Source organism: Callorhinchus milii, unplaced genomic scaffold (assembly GCF_018977255.1).
Source record: "Callorhinchus milii isolate IMCB2004 unplaced genomic scaffold, IMCB_Cmil_1.0 Scaffold11, whole genome shotgun sequence".
Classification (NCBI taxonomy): domain Eukaryota; kingdom Metazoa; phylum Chordata; class Chondrichthyes; order Chimaeriformes; family Callorhinchidae; genus Callorhinchus; species Callorhinchus milii.
Genome location: NW_024704752.1, coordinates 3583243 through 3599210, shown reverse-complemented (window position 1 = coordinate 3599210; position 15968 = coordinate 3583243). Strand labels below are relative to the sequence as shown.

Sequence of the window (15968 nt, the reverse complement as noted above, 5' to 3'; positions counted from 1 at the left end):
TAGTATAGCGCCCTATCATGTTGTTGAGACATCTCAAAGCGATTCACAGAGTATATTATAATAATAATGATAATCCTTGCGTTTGATGCAGCGCCTGATCATGTCATTGAGATGTTTCAAAGCGCTTCAAGAGTAGTGCCTGAATACTGTATACCTCTGGGAATCTCTCCCTCTATCAGTTCATTCTCCACACCCTCATCTGTCTTGAAATCCTACCTCTTCGACCGCCCCCATGGTCATCCCTCTTTTCCCATCTCCCTTGCTAAACGCTCTGAGACTTTATCCTGCATGGAGAGTGCTGTATAAATGCAAGTTGGTGTATACCTTAGTTGCAATAGATAATTTGCACAGATCAAGATTAACCATTAACTTGTTTATCTGAATTATCCGGCCAAGGCACCAGGAGAAACTTTTTTCTCTTTTTGACCCCTGATTCCAGCCCCCCTCCCTCCGGCAACAAGGATGGAAACCTCTGACATTGCAGTACATCCCTCTCAATACTGGAGTGTCAGGGTAGGCTTGGACTCCCGACATGGGGCTTGAACACCTAGAGTGCTGCCAACTGAGACGAGGACAAGGCAAACATTTGAGATCAAAGCGAATTGGATTTGGGGAAAGAGAAAAACCGACCTGTTCGATGGACGACTGCTTTGACTTCTCCCTGGCTGCCGGTCTTGGTCTGAATCACTTGAGTTCCACAGAAGAGGAGGTGGAGCTTGTGATCAGCGCTAGAACTCCACCACGAGGTAGGACCAGCTACACTTGGCAACGGTGTCTTAGTCACGGGCACGCTTTCACCTGCAAACATGATGCAAGGCACCGGATCAATAGTACTCATTCAACCTCCATCAAAAGAAATTTGGGGAAGAAATAAGTGAAAGGAAAATGGTGCAAAGAATGTGATGTGTTCACTGGTGTCGATTAGCGCAGCATACATTATATTCCCTACCAGCCGATGTCCGAGGCACCGCCCCTCCCCCACCCACCCAAACACACGTACACCAAACAACCTTCGCACCTCCCCCTTCCCCTCATCTCGATCTTTAGCCAAATCTGCGTCTAATACGCTCCAGCTTAAGTAAGCGTAACTCCAGGGAGAGAGAGTGCACCTTCCATTCCAGACCCAGGAAATTTTCCTTGAGTAGGCGGCACATGTATATATTGTATATATGGAACTCCCAGTCTGGTTTGGAGACTCTTAAACATGGCGATGGGTTTCCGTGCGTGTCAGACACCCGTCTGGCCAACAAACATCACTTAATAACCCTTCCATTTGATACAGCGCCTTATCACGTCTTCGAGACATCTCAAAGCGCTTTACAGAATATGCTGCAAAATGAATTGACTGTGTATTTGCGGGCAAAACGTGGCAGCCATTTGCGCACAGCAGTGCCCACAAACAGTTGTGGATTGGGACTGTTGGGATTGGGAAAGTCTTAATGGTGGGATTTGGGAATATCTTAACAGCAGACAGTAGGGTGGGCATTCTGGAGGGAGGAGAGCGAGTGGGATGAAGAGCTTTCATCGCCAATGATGTTATGAAGTACGAGAAGTTCTCAGTTTGGGTTTTGCCCGCAGCGATATGAAAAGGCTCAGCCTTACCGGTGAGCATGCTCTCGTTTACAATGCAGCCTCCCTGGATCAGGACAGCATCGCACGGCAGCACCCGTTTGTTCCCTGTGACGAGGAAAAGGTCCCCAGGTACGAGTTGACTAGACAGCACCTCTTGATATCCTGTAGGAGAACCAGCAAGGCCATCAGCCCAACACCACTCCACTCCTGGCTGGGACACACAGACTTGGACCACCTTAAATAATCACAATAATCCTTCCGGTTTATACAGTGTCTTATCACATTGCTGAGATGTCTCAAAGCGCTTCACTGAATATATTGTAAAGTGGGGTGACTGTGTATTTTGTGGCCAAACTCGGCAGCCAATTGCACACAGCAGTGTCCTCCAAATAGTCGTGGATTGAGTGACCAATTTTTTTTAGGGGATTGTTACCCCCGGAAAACAAGCAGCCAATTGACTTACAACTGGGTTCCTACTTACTGCTAGGTAAACAGAGTTGTGTGCCCCACACGGTAATTGACCTTGATCCTCTCGCTTGCGAGACAAGCATGTTAACCACTACAATACAGGACTTAAAAAATACCTTACATTTCACACAGCACCTTTCATATCTCAAGCGCTTCACAGGATATACTGTAAAGTGTAATGACTGCGTATTTTGTTGGCGGGAGATAATTCCAGCATAGCAATATCATAAAACAGCCATGAATTGAGTGACCAATTGGGATCTTTAATGTCCAATCAAACAGGCACATACAGGAGCTCAGTCTAACACTTCAGGCCCACTTCAGACAATGCAATGCTCCCCCCAGCGGTGTGGTGGATTATCAGTCTAGGCTAATGTGAGATGAAAGTCCTGACGTGGGGCTTGAACCCACAACTTTCTGGTTCGTAGGTGAGAGTGTTACTGACTGAGCTGAATCATATTAGTCCCCCAACATGCGATTTGGGGGAATTAAGCCTTCGGTCGAAATCGTTTCCGTCTCACAGCTAAGCACTGAAACTACCCTGGAGCTTCAGAGGCAGAGTAAGGATCTCAGAAGGAGAACCATTCAGAAACACCATCATTGGCCTCAGACGTGCAGGCTGCTCACCTACATCTTTTCTGCAGACAGTGACTGTCATGTGATTGTGAGATTCCACCAGTCCGTGCAGCTTTACCGATTGCTGTGAACAGCAAAAGTGAAACACAATGACGTGATGTGGGTGCGTTGACATCCAGGAGCTGAAATCCTCCTGGGGTTAGCAGTCAGAAAACAGGTGGGTTGATTGCTAAGTCAGAATAAAAATAGTAACCCTCGCGGTCGATACAGCGATGTTAACGCGGGGAAAGGCTCGAAGCGATTCACAGAGGTTGGATGAAGTGTAGTGACTGTGTACGTGCAGGCGAGATGCTGTTCGTGCCCAGTTTGACGTAAAACTCACCTGCCGTACTTCGTAAACAGAAAAGGCAATGGAAATGAGGGACATGATTATAATAGCTACTGAATATTCTATGTAGTCATTAGAAATCCACAGGCACACACTGAAAACCTGGAAGACATAAAATGGGTTCAAAACCTATGGGGGGAAAAGAAAGCAGCAGAAAGTTAGAGAAAAGCCAGCTACCAGTTTAGTTTCTATATAGTCCTGTCCACTCCCTCCGCTCAGCAGCCTCTGGGCTGTTCATGTTCTCCCACCCGACTGACCCCACCATCGCTGGTCAGGCCTTCAGCCTCTCTGCCCCCCCTTTGGAACTCCATCCCACAATCCCTTCACCTTGATTCCCTCCCTTGCCTCCTTGAATGCACGACTCAAGACCCTCCTCTTCGATGGCGCCTTCAGTCACCCTTCATCCTCCCTGATCCCAACCCCCAGCTCGGGTCCAAATCCCTGACTGTCCAGAGCCTTGGGAAGTCCTCCTGACGTGAAAGGTGCCAGACAAATGTAATTTGTTGCAGTGAATTATGCCACACAATGCCATACACAATTTACACTTAGATAGCGCCTTTCACAAAGGGTGGACATCCCAAAGCGCTGCAAAAGGGGAAGGGATGGAGCCATAGCAGCGTAGGTAAAACCATTTACCAATTGTAATATGGCATAAAATAAGGTTTACCTCTTTGCAAAGTAATTTCCAAAGTGGAATAATCTGTATATCGATTGTATTGGGTCCAAATATTAATCTCCTGCATTTGGGGGGTGGGGGGGGTGGGGGAGAGAGGGAGAAACACGGTGTTAAAAAAAAGCTTTGCTTCAAATTTAAAGTGAGAAGAAAAATCAAGTGTTTGCAATAAACTATTTGCTTTGGAATGGATCCATTTCAAAATAATAGTAGTAATAATAATCCTTGCGTTTGATATAGAGTCTTATCACATCTTTAAGACGTCTCAAAGCAGTTCAGAGAATATACTGTAAAGTGAATTGACTGTACATTTTGTGGGAGAAATGCAGCAGGCCAGTGTCCCACAAACAGTTGTGGATTTTTATTATTTTTTAAAATTGTGTTTATTGATTGATTGATTTTGAAAGGATTATTATTCCCAGAAAGTGATCCGTCAATCGACTAACAACCGGGTTCCTATTTACTGCTAGGTTAAACAGAGGCGTGTGGAGTAAGGAACCAACGGTTCGAACTGGCCGGAAATCAAACCCGCGTCCTCTCGCTTTCGAGGTGAGTGCTCGAACCACTGAGCTGCAGGACTCCAATCTGTGAATTCATCCACTCAGAGCTGGACAATTAAACAATGCTTTTATTAGGCACATCCACTACAGAATGTACTGTTCAACTGAGGGACATTCCCACTAAGTACCTGGTGTTTGCTTCTGCTGCAGTTAATCCTGAGCCAAACTTAGAACGGATATCACTGCAGGAGTGGCTGTCCTCCAGTCCCCTGGAGATAAGGGAAGAATATAACTTGGCTTTAGAAATTATTTGTTTGTGTGTCAGTAAATCAGAAACATTATGCCAAGCCAACTCACCCGACTCTGACAAACTGCTTTTCATTAATCTTCCAGATGTACCTGATCTTCTGAACTTGGACATATCGTACCTGGTGGTGGGTGAACAATAACCACAACTTTTATATCTATCTATATAGTGCAATTCATGTAGGGCAGCTTTTCGGAGCGAAGGTTGGGTGGGGTGTGGGAACGGGGAGGAGGAGGAAAGAGACAGGCTCTTGAAAAACAAGATTGTTAAGCACCTCGGGACAAGGCATGAAAAGCACTAAATAAATGTAAATTTGTGTTGCTTTGTTAAAAAAAACTAATCTATTGAGCTCCGTAATTTTTTAAAAATGAAAAATAAATAATAATAGTAATTATCCTGGCTTTTGATATGATTGTCTTATTAGGCCAACAAAATATTTCAAAGTGCTTCACAGGATATACTGCAAAGCATAGCGACTGTGTGTTTTGTAGGTGAACGGGGTAACCAATTTGTGGCTAGCGGAATCTGGGAGATTGTTGGCCAGGACACCAGGAGAAACTTCCTTCTGTTTTCTAATTAAGCTGCAGAATCTTTAACATCCACCTGAACAGGTGAACAAGAGCTTGGTTAACATCTCATCATGATGGACAGCTCTCCTGGGCACTGTAATGGAGTGTCAACCTGGATTGTGAGCTCAAAGTGCTGACATGGGGCTTGAACCCACAAGCTTCTGACTCAGAGGTTAGAGTGCTACCAACTGAGCCGGGCTGACACTTGTCTTTCTGATTGCTTTTATTTGCAAGTCAGAAGAAAGAGGGAAAAGTTCCAGAGTTCCGATGGAGTGGGTGAAAACCGACGAAATTGCTCTTACTTTTAAATCGGGTTCCATAATGATTTTGTTCAGGAATGAGATCTGATCAGCGATGAGAGGGCACGGCAGCCGACTTGGGTTACATTGTGAGGATAGCTGAATCCACATGACTTTCTTTTTAACCCAAACTTTACATTCCCCCTGAAAATAATAAGCACCATTACTACCATCAGCCAGAGGCTCAGTCGGCCGTTCTCTCGCCTCTGAGGCAGCCAAACAGATAATAATAATCTGTGCATTTGATGTAATAATAATAATCCTTGCATTTGATATAGCACTTTTCACGTCTTCTAGACATCTCAAAGCACTTCACAGAATATACTTTAAAGTGAATTGACTGTATATTTGTGGGCGAAACGCGGCAGCCAATTGCGCACAGCAGTGTCCCACAAACAGTCGTGGATTGAAATGACCAATTTATTGTTTTGTTTTGGAGGGATTATTATTGGGGTCTGTGTGGAGTAAGGAAACTTGCCCAAAGTTTTGCCCTGCCTGGAATTGAACCCAGGTGTCTCGCTTGCAAGGCGAGTGCTCTAACCACTGAGCTACAGGACTCCATGTAGTGCTTTTCACGTCTTCGAGACATCTCAAAGCGCTTCACAGAATATACTGTAAAGGAATTGACTGCATATATTTGTGAGCGAAACACGACAGCCAATTGCGCACAGCAGTGTCCCACAAACCATCGTGGATTGAAGTGACCAATTCATTACTGTTTTTTTCCTTGAGGGATTACTATCGGAGTAAGGAAACTTTCCCACCATTTCGCCCTGCTGGGAATCGAACCCAAGGCCTCTCACTTGCGAGCCGAGCGCTCTAACCACTGAGCTACAGGACTCCCCACATCGGCTATCGATTTGCACACAGCAATGTTCAGGTAACAACCAAAGGAGTCAATGGACAATTTGGCCGAGCAGGACACCGGGAGCGATAAACTCCCTTCCCTTTTCGAACAGCGTTACGGGAGTCTTTTAACGTTCACCTGAACAGGCAGGTGGGAACTCAGTCTAACCTCTCATCATCTGAGCAGGGGGGAGGTGGGGGGAGTTTAAGACGGTGATCTGATTGTATGTTTTGATGCAGTTAGCAGCACCTGGTTCTTTGCTCAGTAAATGATTGAGAAATAGCTAGTGTGACCCTCACAGGTGTCTGCTAACAACCCCGTTGAACAGACCACAGGTGTGTCCTGGGTCCACACACTGTAATTCATTCATCTTGCAGCCCTTGTTTACCGTAAACACCACCTCATTTTCCTTTTGAACATATTGTAGTGAAGTTTGTGGTGTTTCATTACATGTTCAGAACATGGTCTGATTCAACCACCCCTTCAGTGGCGAGTTCCACAATCTTTCTACCCTCTGCATGAAGCAGTTCCTCCTAAAATCTTTTTTAGTCCCCCTTAGTCGCTATCTTATATTTGTGTCCTGTAGTTACAGACTCCCCAGTCAGTGGAGACAACCTGTATAAAGGAACATAGGAACAGGAGTAGGTCTTCAGCCACTCAAGCCTGTTCCGCCATTCTATTCGATCATGGCTGATCTGTACCTCAACTCCAATTACCCGCTTTTGCTTCATATCCCTTGATACTCTGACCTAACAAAAATCTATTCACCTCAGTCTTGAAAATGTGAATGGATCCACAGCCTTTTTGGGGGAGAGAGTTCTGGATTTTCACTTCCCTTTGAATGAAAAACTGCCTCCTAATTTCACTCCTAAATGGCATAGCTCTAATTGTAAGATTATCCCCTTGTTCTGGAATCCCGAACCAGAGGAAATAGTTTCTATGTAATTACCCTATCAAATCCCTTCATAAAGAACTCAATCAGATCATCCCTTTATGTCAATATCAGATATCCAGTAGCAAACCTCAAAGGGAGTTTGGAATGAACTTCTTTATGCAGAGGGTGGTGAAAATGTGGGACTCTCTGCCATAAGCCATGGTTGAAACAAAAAGCCTCAGTGTGTTTAAGAGAAAACTTGATGCGAACATAATGGAGAAGGGAACAGAGGGGAATAGGAGGGGTGGAGGCTTGGGTGGAGTAGAAACACTGGCATGGACATTGGCAGTGTCCTGAATGATCCATTTCCGTGGGCAGTTCGGAAACCTGATTGGAGGCGTTCATGAAGGGAGTAGTGGGAGAGGAAGGAGCGAAGCTGGGAAGCAACAACTCATTCCAGGACCTTGGAGAGGAAATGGAGGTTGGAGATTGGCTCCCATCTGCACCTCCATACCTCAGGCGCTGACAGCATCACCATCTATGGTTCCACCCTCCACCTTACTAAGTCAGTCCAGAACCTCGGGGTCTTGTTTGACTCTCAACTATTCTTTCTACTCCACATCTGTGACATGACCCGCTCTGCCTTCCCCCACCTCCACAACATTGCCTGGCTCCACCACTGTCTCACTCCGCAGACCGCCAAATCCCTCATACATGCTTTGATTGCATCAAGGCTTGACTATGCAAATTCTTTGCTTGTCGGCCTCCCCAACTCCTCCTTCCATAGTCTGCAGATCATCCAGAACTCTGCAGCCCGTGTCCTCTCCCGGACCAGGCTCCGTGACCCTATTACCCCCATCTTCACCCGAGCCCATTGACTTCCCATCAAACAGAGGATACAGTTCAAGATCCTCACCTTCAAAGCTCTCCATGGTCTTGCTCCCCCCTACCTCTGTAACCTTCTAACCCTCTACTATCCTGATCACTCCCTCCGCTCAGTGACCTCCGGTGTGCTTCATGTTCCTCACCTCGCTCACCGCATTATTGGCGGGCGGGCCTTCTACCACCCTGCCCCCACCTCTGGAACTCCATCCCACAGTCCCTCAGCCTCACTCCCTCTCTTGCTTTCTTCAATATCCATCTCAAGACCCTCCTCTTTGACCGTGCTTTTGATCTCCCTGCCTCCCTCATGCTCTCCCCAATCCCGACCCCCAGTTCGGGTCCAAAACTCTGTCAGTCCAGCACCTTGGATCATCCTCCCAATGTGAAAGTCGCTATGCAAATATAATGTTGTTGTTGTTGTTGTTTATTGGCCTTCACACAGAATGTGCGGTCGAAGAGGAGGGTCTTGAGACGTGTTTTGAAGGAGGCAAGAGAGGGCGCAAGATGAAGGGACTGTGGGATGGAGTTCCAAAGGATGAAGGTCCTACTGCCAAAGGTGGGGTGGGCCAGGCGGGAGACGTGGAGTAGGTTTGCTGAGTGGAGGGAGTGGACAAGTCGCTATGGGATCAGCAGGTTACAGAGGTAGGAAGGAGCAAGGCCGCGAAGTGCTTCGAAGACAAATCAAAATGAAAAGCAAATGACCACTCACGGTTGGCCTAATTAGGAGAACGTCAGCATCTTGCAGAGAGCACCGGCTACATTGAGCCCTGACATCCCACTCCGGCTTCCAGTAAAACACGAGCAGCAGAAATCCACAGGTCAGCACAGCTCCAACATTGCACATGGCTCTGCGGCAGCTATTGGTCTTGTAACCAAAAATGTCCTGTGTTAGAACAACAACAACAAATTACATTTATATAGTGCCTTTGATGTGAGAAGGACGTCCTAAGGGCCTAGACATTAAGGGATTTGGATCCGAGCTGGGGGGATAGGATCAAGAGGGGTGGAAGACAGGGAGGGTAGGGGTAGGAAGGTGACCAAAGGCGCCATCAAAGAGGAGGGAGCGGAGCGAGGCGAAGGGACTGTGGGATGGAGTACCAAAGGATGGGGGCAGAGAGACTGAAGGTGCGACCGCCGATGGCGGGCGAGGACATGGCACAGGAAGGGGAGGACAGGTTGATGAGTGATTCACGAAAATATACCACACAAAGGTCTGAGAAAGTAGCTATAACATCGATCGCATTATAATAATAATAGTAATCCTTGTATTTGATATAGCGCTTTTCACGTCGGGAGGACGTCCCAAAGCGCTTCACAGAACACACTGTAAAGTGAATTGACTGTATATTTGTGGGCGAACGCGGCAGCCAATTGCGCACAGCAATGTCCCACAAACAGTCGTAGATTGAAAATTACCAATTTATTATCATTTTTGGTTTTGGAGGGATTATTATTAGGCTCTGTGTGGAGTAAGGAAACTTGCCCAAGGTTTCGCCCTCTGCCTGGAATTGAACTCAGGTCTCTCGCTTGCAAAGCGAGTGCTCTAACCACTGAGCTACAGGACTCCAGGGATTATGTGCAGTGATCTGAAAAAGGGCATTTCATCATTCAAGAGCACCATAAAGTTAAGTGTGTATTGCACTGGGAGATTGAAAGGAAAGCAAACACTCTTATCATAAGCAAGAGATCACGCAAATTAGCCATCGTGTCTCCCTCCAAATGACATGGTCACTGGACTCTACGATAAAATCCTGTTAAGCACTTTCGAGACGTCTGGGCAACTCGACAAGGCGCTGTATCGAATGGGAAGATTGTTAGCATTATATCAATGAGAGTGAATGCAAAAAGTTGCCAAATTCTGGACACTTTAAAACAGGGGAACTTTAGCTCCAAGTGACAACTTCTTCCCTGTTTGCAAGACGTTGGAAGATCATTTGGCCCGAAGGCTTAAATATTTAAACTTCAAATGACCGTCTGTGGTTGCAATGCTAGGGTGATAAAACATTGAATTGTTGCCCCCACCATCCAAAGTCCCCACACCCCAGGACCCCCCACACCACCCCACCACTGCACTCCACAGTAAAGTACCACAAAGCGCTTTCGCAATGCCTGGATGACACAAGGCGCTGGAACAAACGGGAAGGGTTATTGGCATTATATCAGTGATTGCTCATTGAAAGCTCGATTGCGGTATGTGCAGTGATCTGAAAAGAGCCATTTCATCCATTCAACATCACCAGAATGCTAAGTGTGTGTTCCACTGGGAGATTGAAAGCAAACACTCTTATCACAAGCAAGATATTGTCACTGATCCGGTGAGGACAAAAACCCAGTTACGTCCTGACAAAACTGGTCCATGATTTTGCAAATCTTCTAACTTGCAAATGTGCAAACTAAACCGCCCCACCCCCCACTCTCCCCCCCCCCCCCCTCCCCCCTCAACAACAAGAACAACGTGCACTTATACAGCTCCCTCCACACAGGGTAGCATCTCAGGGTGCTTAACAGTGGTGGAGCCTGACTCCGAGCCGCAGGGAGGAAAGTTTTCAGGCACGACTTGAAAGAGGGGAGAGGGGGCAAGGTGAAGGGACTGAGGAAAGAGTGTTCCAGAGTTTGGGGTGTAGTGGCTGAAAGCGCGACCTCCGATGGTGGGGCGGAGGGTGCGAGCGTAGTCACTGTGTGTTTTGTACAGGAACACAGCAGTCAATTTGTGCAGAGATGTCCCGAGTAATTACCCTCAAATGTAGCCACTGTATTTGCAGGCTAATATGCTGTCAACCATAAAGTTTTATCGAGCAATTTTATCTGTGAGGAGATTGGTAGCCAGGACACCAGGCGAAGCTCCCTGCTCTTTTCCAGCAGTCTTGAAGACAGGATCTGAGCAGATGGTAAACACAGCTGGTGCTGTGTGTCAGCAGTTCAAAAGATGACTGTGAGATGGTAAATAAATATAACTGGTTGGTGTCCTTGATCCGAATTTGTTGGACTAATTTAAAGGACAGAGCAGAGAAAGCAAATCAGAACACGGAGACAGCCAGTGACTAGGTAATGAAATGCCCACTGGTGGTGTCTTTCTAGGTAAATAATTGATCTGTTTATTTTCTCAGACATTTTCCTTTAAACAAAAGTGGTGCATAGAACCACTGAAATGTATAGCACTGCAGAAGGACATTCAGCCCATTCTCTCTGTGCTGCTCTGTTTAAGAACCAATCTTTCGGTCCCTTTTACCTGTCCCTTCTCCAACTCTGTTTATTGTAGTTTAGTGCATCTGTGCAGTAGATCTGAAACTCCGCCGCAGTTTGATTGGAACCATGGACAGGGTAAATTCAACAACCACAACAACTTTCATTTATACAACGCTCTTCACATAAAGTAGAGTCTCAGTCAGAGCTCTTAATTCTGGACAGACGCTGGGCTTTCAAATTGGTAGTGAAGCAAAAATATAAATATCAAAATATAAATATAAAAAAATTAAAAGTCAATTCACTTTACAGCCTATTCTTGAAGCGCTTTGAGACATCACGACAATGTGATAAGGCGCTATATCAAATGCAAGGATTATTATTATTATGCTACGAATGAATGTCTCTCAATGTATAACTGCATCTCTGTTACCCAGAGTCTCCCTTAGATCGCCCGCTCCTTGTCCAGGTCAATGATTCACTATAATAGCTGTAACAACCACTGGCTGCTCAACACGTCACCAATTCATTGGGGCTCAAATGTATAAAGTCACTGCTGAGCTGCCTGAGACGAGACATCTCCTAAAGGAGTTCCTCTCTCGTGTGCTGACCAACCATCCTCCAGATAATAATAATCCTTGCATTTGATATAGCGTCTTATTGTGTCATTAAGACGGCTCAAAGCGCTTCACAGAATATACTGCAAATATATTTATATTTTATACTTTATAATTGCATACAGCAGCATTGTGGATTGAGTGACTGAATTATTATATTTTTTGAGGGATTATCAGCCCCAGAAAGTGAACCACCAATCGACTAACAACCAGGTTGCTACTTACTGCTCAGTAAACTGAGGCGTGTGGAGTAAGGAAACTTGCCTAAGGTTTTACCCTGACTGGGAATCGAACCCATGTCCTCTTGCTTGCTTGGCGAGTGCTCTAATCAGGATACGCAACAGGATTCTACATCCAATGGAGCAATGAAGTGAATGACAGATACATTCGTCATTCACTTCATTGCTCTTTGCTGGATCCCTTGCCGTGCCCAAATTGGCTGCAGCCTTCACTTTCAAACCCACCGTCACTAACTACAACAAAAATTTGCATGTATCTAGCATCCCTCATGCAGGCATCAACTACACTTGACACCAATCACCTGTGAAATGCATGGGAGCATCGCAAGCCTTTAACACTGCAGCACTCACCTCCCCAATGCTGGAGTACATTCAAAGTCCCGAGGTGGGGCGTGAACCCACAATCTTTTGACTCGGAGTCGAGATCGCTGAACCACTGAGCCAGGCTGACCACCCACCAATCTCAACGCAGGGTCTGAATCTGGTCATTTCCTGACCTTTGTGACTTGAGTATCACAGTTTTCCAGAGCACTGCACTGCAATTAATTTATATTCCGAATCATCAAAAAAAAACTCTGATTTATACTCTCCTTCGCTTTTTCCCTCCTTGACCACAGTGTGTCGGGAAATGACAAGCGCGAGGACAGAAGAGACTGGATTGATCCCGAAAGCTGCAGTTGCTCTGTCAAACCCTGAACGGCAAAACAAGCAGCTGCAGTTTCCTTCAGAGGACAGACGGCTGACTGGCTCCTCGCCTAGTCTTAGGTCTTTGGGTTTCCGAAGCAACAACTTAAGAGGATTTGGGGACTCAGCAAGAGGCACGACTATCATGGACCGGGTACAGTGAGTAACTTGGCCAGAGCGCTTTACCTGCTCGTTCTCCTCTCCTGGGTTAAGGAGAGCTTGGTGACCCTTCAGAACAGTCTCTTCCATCAGCAATAACTGACGTCCTCTGGGTTCCCCCTCTCGCTCCCCGCTTCCTCTGCCCGTGATCAGTAATCAGTGACTTTATAAGTGTGTTACAGTTACAGTTACAGTACTGGCTCTCAGTTCAAGTGGCTGCACTTCATGCCCACGCCTACCTGATTTACATAGGAAATTTCTCATTCTGGCTGCGTCTGAATCCTTCTGGCAAATTAAAGCGCTTTGCGGAGTGAGCTCTTGCCAAAAGTCGGCTCCTAAATCATCGGGACCTCATGACCTCTGGTTCAGAGTTCTGCTCGGTTATGGTATTGGCAGGACAATAGCAACAACAACAACCTGAATTTATACAGCGCCGTAGCCTCCCAGAGCGCTTGAGGATAGAGTGCCATGAGGATAGAGTGTTCCAGAGTTTCGGGGCGCTGAAAGCACGGCCACCAACGATGGAATATAGGGCACGAGGGATGTGCAGGAGGCCGGAGCCAGTCAAACAGAGGCAGCGGGTAGTGGGTTGGAGAGTAAGCAACAACAACAAGATTGCATTTATAGAGCGTCTTTCATGTCGGGAGGACATCCTAGAGATTGGGAGGTGCCAGGGCATGAAGGGATTTGAAGACGAGACGGGGCCAGCAGAGCTTGTGTCCATCACTGCAGGTCTGTTTCCATGTCATTTAACTGCATGAGTCAACCTGGCTAAGCCAGTCGCTCTCTCTCTTCTCTGGGTCACTTTATAAAGGCCCCAGTAATTGGGGCTGGGGTTCATGATATCTGGGCTGGGGCTCCATCACTGTGCCTGGGGTGGAGTAGGGGAGGTTGTAATATTGTTGTCAGAGGTTCAATTCCTGGCTTCAATTCCTGGCAGGGCGAAACGTTGGGCAAGTTCCTTACTCCACACGCCTCTGTTTACCTCGCGAGTGAGTAAGAACCTGGTTGTTAGTCAATTGGTGGATCACTTTTCTGGGAGTAATCATTCATTTTTTTAAAAATGGTCACTTGAATCCACGACTGTGGGACGCTGCTGTGTGCAATTGGCTGCCATGTTCCTCCCAAAAAATACAATCAATTCACTTTACAGTATATTCTGTGAAGTGCTTTGCGACGTCTCGAAGACGTGATAAGGCGCTGTATCAAATGCAAGAATTATTATTAGTGTTATTATAAACGTCCTCAATGATAAAGCAGTAACACTAATCACCATCAAAACCGAATAGCAGTGAAAGCAGATGGCGGGCAAAGAACCACAACAACAACTTGCATTTATGTCGGGACCGCTTCACAGAGGTGGGGTCTGCCAACGAGCCAACGAGAGAGGGAGGGGGAGGTGACTGTGAGCAGAATTAGAAGGTCCTTAGGGGGGATTTGAAGGTAGGAAGTGTGGTGACAAGGTGGAGGGATTTGAGGGAGAGAGTTCCAGAGTTTGGGGGCATAGTGGCTGAAGACACTTAAGCAGTTAAAGTCCGGCTCAGTTAGTGACACCCTCGCCTGTGGATCAGAAGGTTGTGGGATCAAGCTCCCTACGTTGGGGCTTTGACCTTATTCAGAACTACCCCTACAGGAGCACTGTCAGAGGTGCTGTTTCTTAGATGAGAGGTTAAACTGAAGTCCTGCCTGACTGTTAAAAGGTATTAAAAGAACAAGTGGCACTATTCCAAAAGAGAATGGATTTTTCCTGGCCAACCATCCCTCCTTACCTCAGATAAACTGAACCATTTGCCTATTCGTGAGATGCAGGTGGCTGTTGCATTTGCCGACCTGGAGAATTGTTTGATAGAGCATTTACATTTCAGCGTGAGAGCATGCTATCCGAACAAGCAAGATATACTTACACTCAGCAGCTGAAGAATTTATAACATTGTGCAGTACAGCTTTTAACTTGCAACTTCCAATTGTTGCCAAATCTAGTTCCTCAATAAAACTAAAGACTGTTTGTGTGGTACCCGATAAAACAAGGGGCTGCTTACCGGGCAGTTAAAGATTACCAACTGTAGTCGATGTTCTTGGAAACAATAACAAGCTGGAGTTACAATCAATCCTTCAGAAGTATTCACCGGGAGCAGTGGATCCTGGCACTCTTTTGCAAGAATTTCTGCCAACCTGCTGGCCACTCCCCCATAACATAAAATGAACAAAATTTATTCTCTTCACTGCACAGACCAGATTACAGTGTGGGGAGCGGGGGCTAGAGTCCGGCTGTTACCGTCCCTGTTTTTTTTCTTACAGTGTTTATTTTCTGTTGCAGATGTGTGGAGTGTAACAATGTCTGATACCGTAACTTTCTCTTCAACCGTCCATGTTACAGAAGATTTGTATCAAACATGGTGACGGATCATTATCTACCATGAAAATGACAGCGCTCACACACACACACAATCACACTCCGATCCTCTGAAAGTCTAAATACAGTTAAACAGTTAAACTGAATACAATGAGGTACTTCTACGTACAATTATAATTATTCTTCCACTGCAGAAAAAAAACTTGAGGGTAACAGGACTTTGTGAACATCCTGTAGTATATCACAAGATTGGTGGCCATGAAGAACTTTCGGCCTCTTTAATCTCATCCTTCCATGATAAGAACCTGCCCTGTCATGCTGAAATGTAATGTGTCCTCCTATCACAATCTCATGTCCTGGCTTCAACCATCCATTCGTTATTTCCATTTGTTAATTAACCTCCGGGTAAAGAAAAGCTTCCTGGTATTTGTTCTCAAATTGCCTTTTGCATCAATAATAATATTGAAAGATGTTTTCAACCCATTTACCAAGTACCAACCAAGTATCTGTTAAACATCATATTCTAAACATCAAAGGTTATGCGTGAAGGCTTAGTTGAGGAAGGGCAGGAAGAGGCTCATGTGGAACATAAAAACCTGTATAGACCAGTTGGGCCGAATGACCTGTTTCTGTGCTATATATTCTAATGTATTCTAATGTATTCTGCCCCAATTCATATTTCAGTTCTCACCAGCCATTGTCTGTCCAAGTCCACTGTTGTTCAGGACTGCCACCACAGACAATTACTGGCATTGCAGTGGCAAGGTCACACACACAC

General features: G+C 46.0%; 1 protein-coding gene across 1 annotated transcript in view; it reads right to left on the bottom strand.

The window, feature by feature from the left end:
- Positions 1–12966, bottom strand: part of LOC103184433 (probable cation-transporting ATPase 13A4) — a 29663-nt gene extending 16697 nt beyond the window's left edge. The window contains exons 1-10 of the mRNA XM_007902424.2: positions 12865–12966; positions 8665–8838; positions 5356–5496; positions 4535–4605; positions 4366–4446; positions 3672–3741; positions 2999–3133; positions 2668–2740; positions 1603–1734; positions 631–798 (exon numbers count right to left, since the gene is read on the bottom strand). Of these exons, the coding sequence (XP_007900615.2) occupies positions 631–798; positions 1603–1734; positions 2668–2740; positions 2999–3133; positions 3672–3741; positions 4366–4446; positions 4535–4605; positions 5356–5496; positions 8665–8838; positions 12865–12927 (1108 nt within the window). The 5' untranslated portion in view covers positions 12928–12966. The remainder of the gene's footprint in view (positions 1–630; positions 799–1602; positions 1735–2667; positions 2741–2998; positions 3134–3671; positions 3742–4365; positions 4447–4534; positions 4606–5355; positions 5497–8664; positions 8839–12864) is intronic.
- Between the last annotated feature and the right edge of the window lie 3002 nt (positions 12967–15968).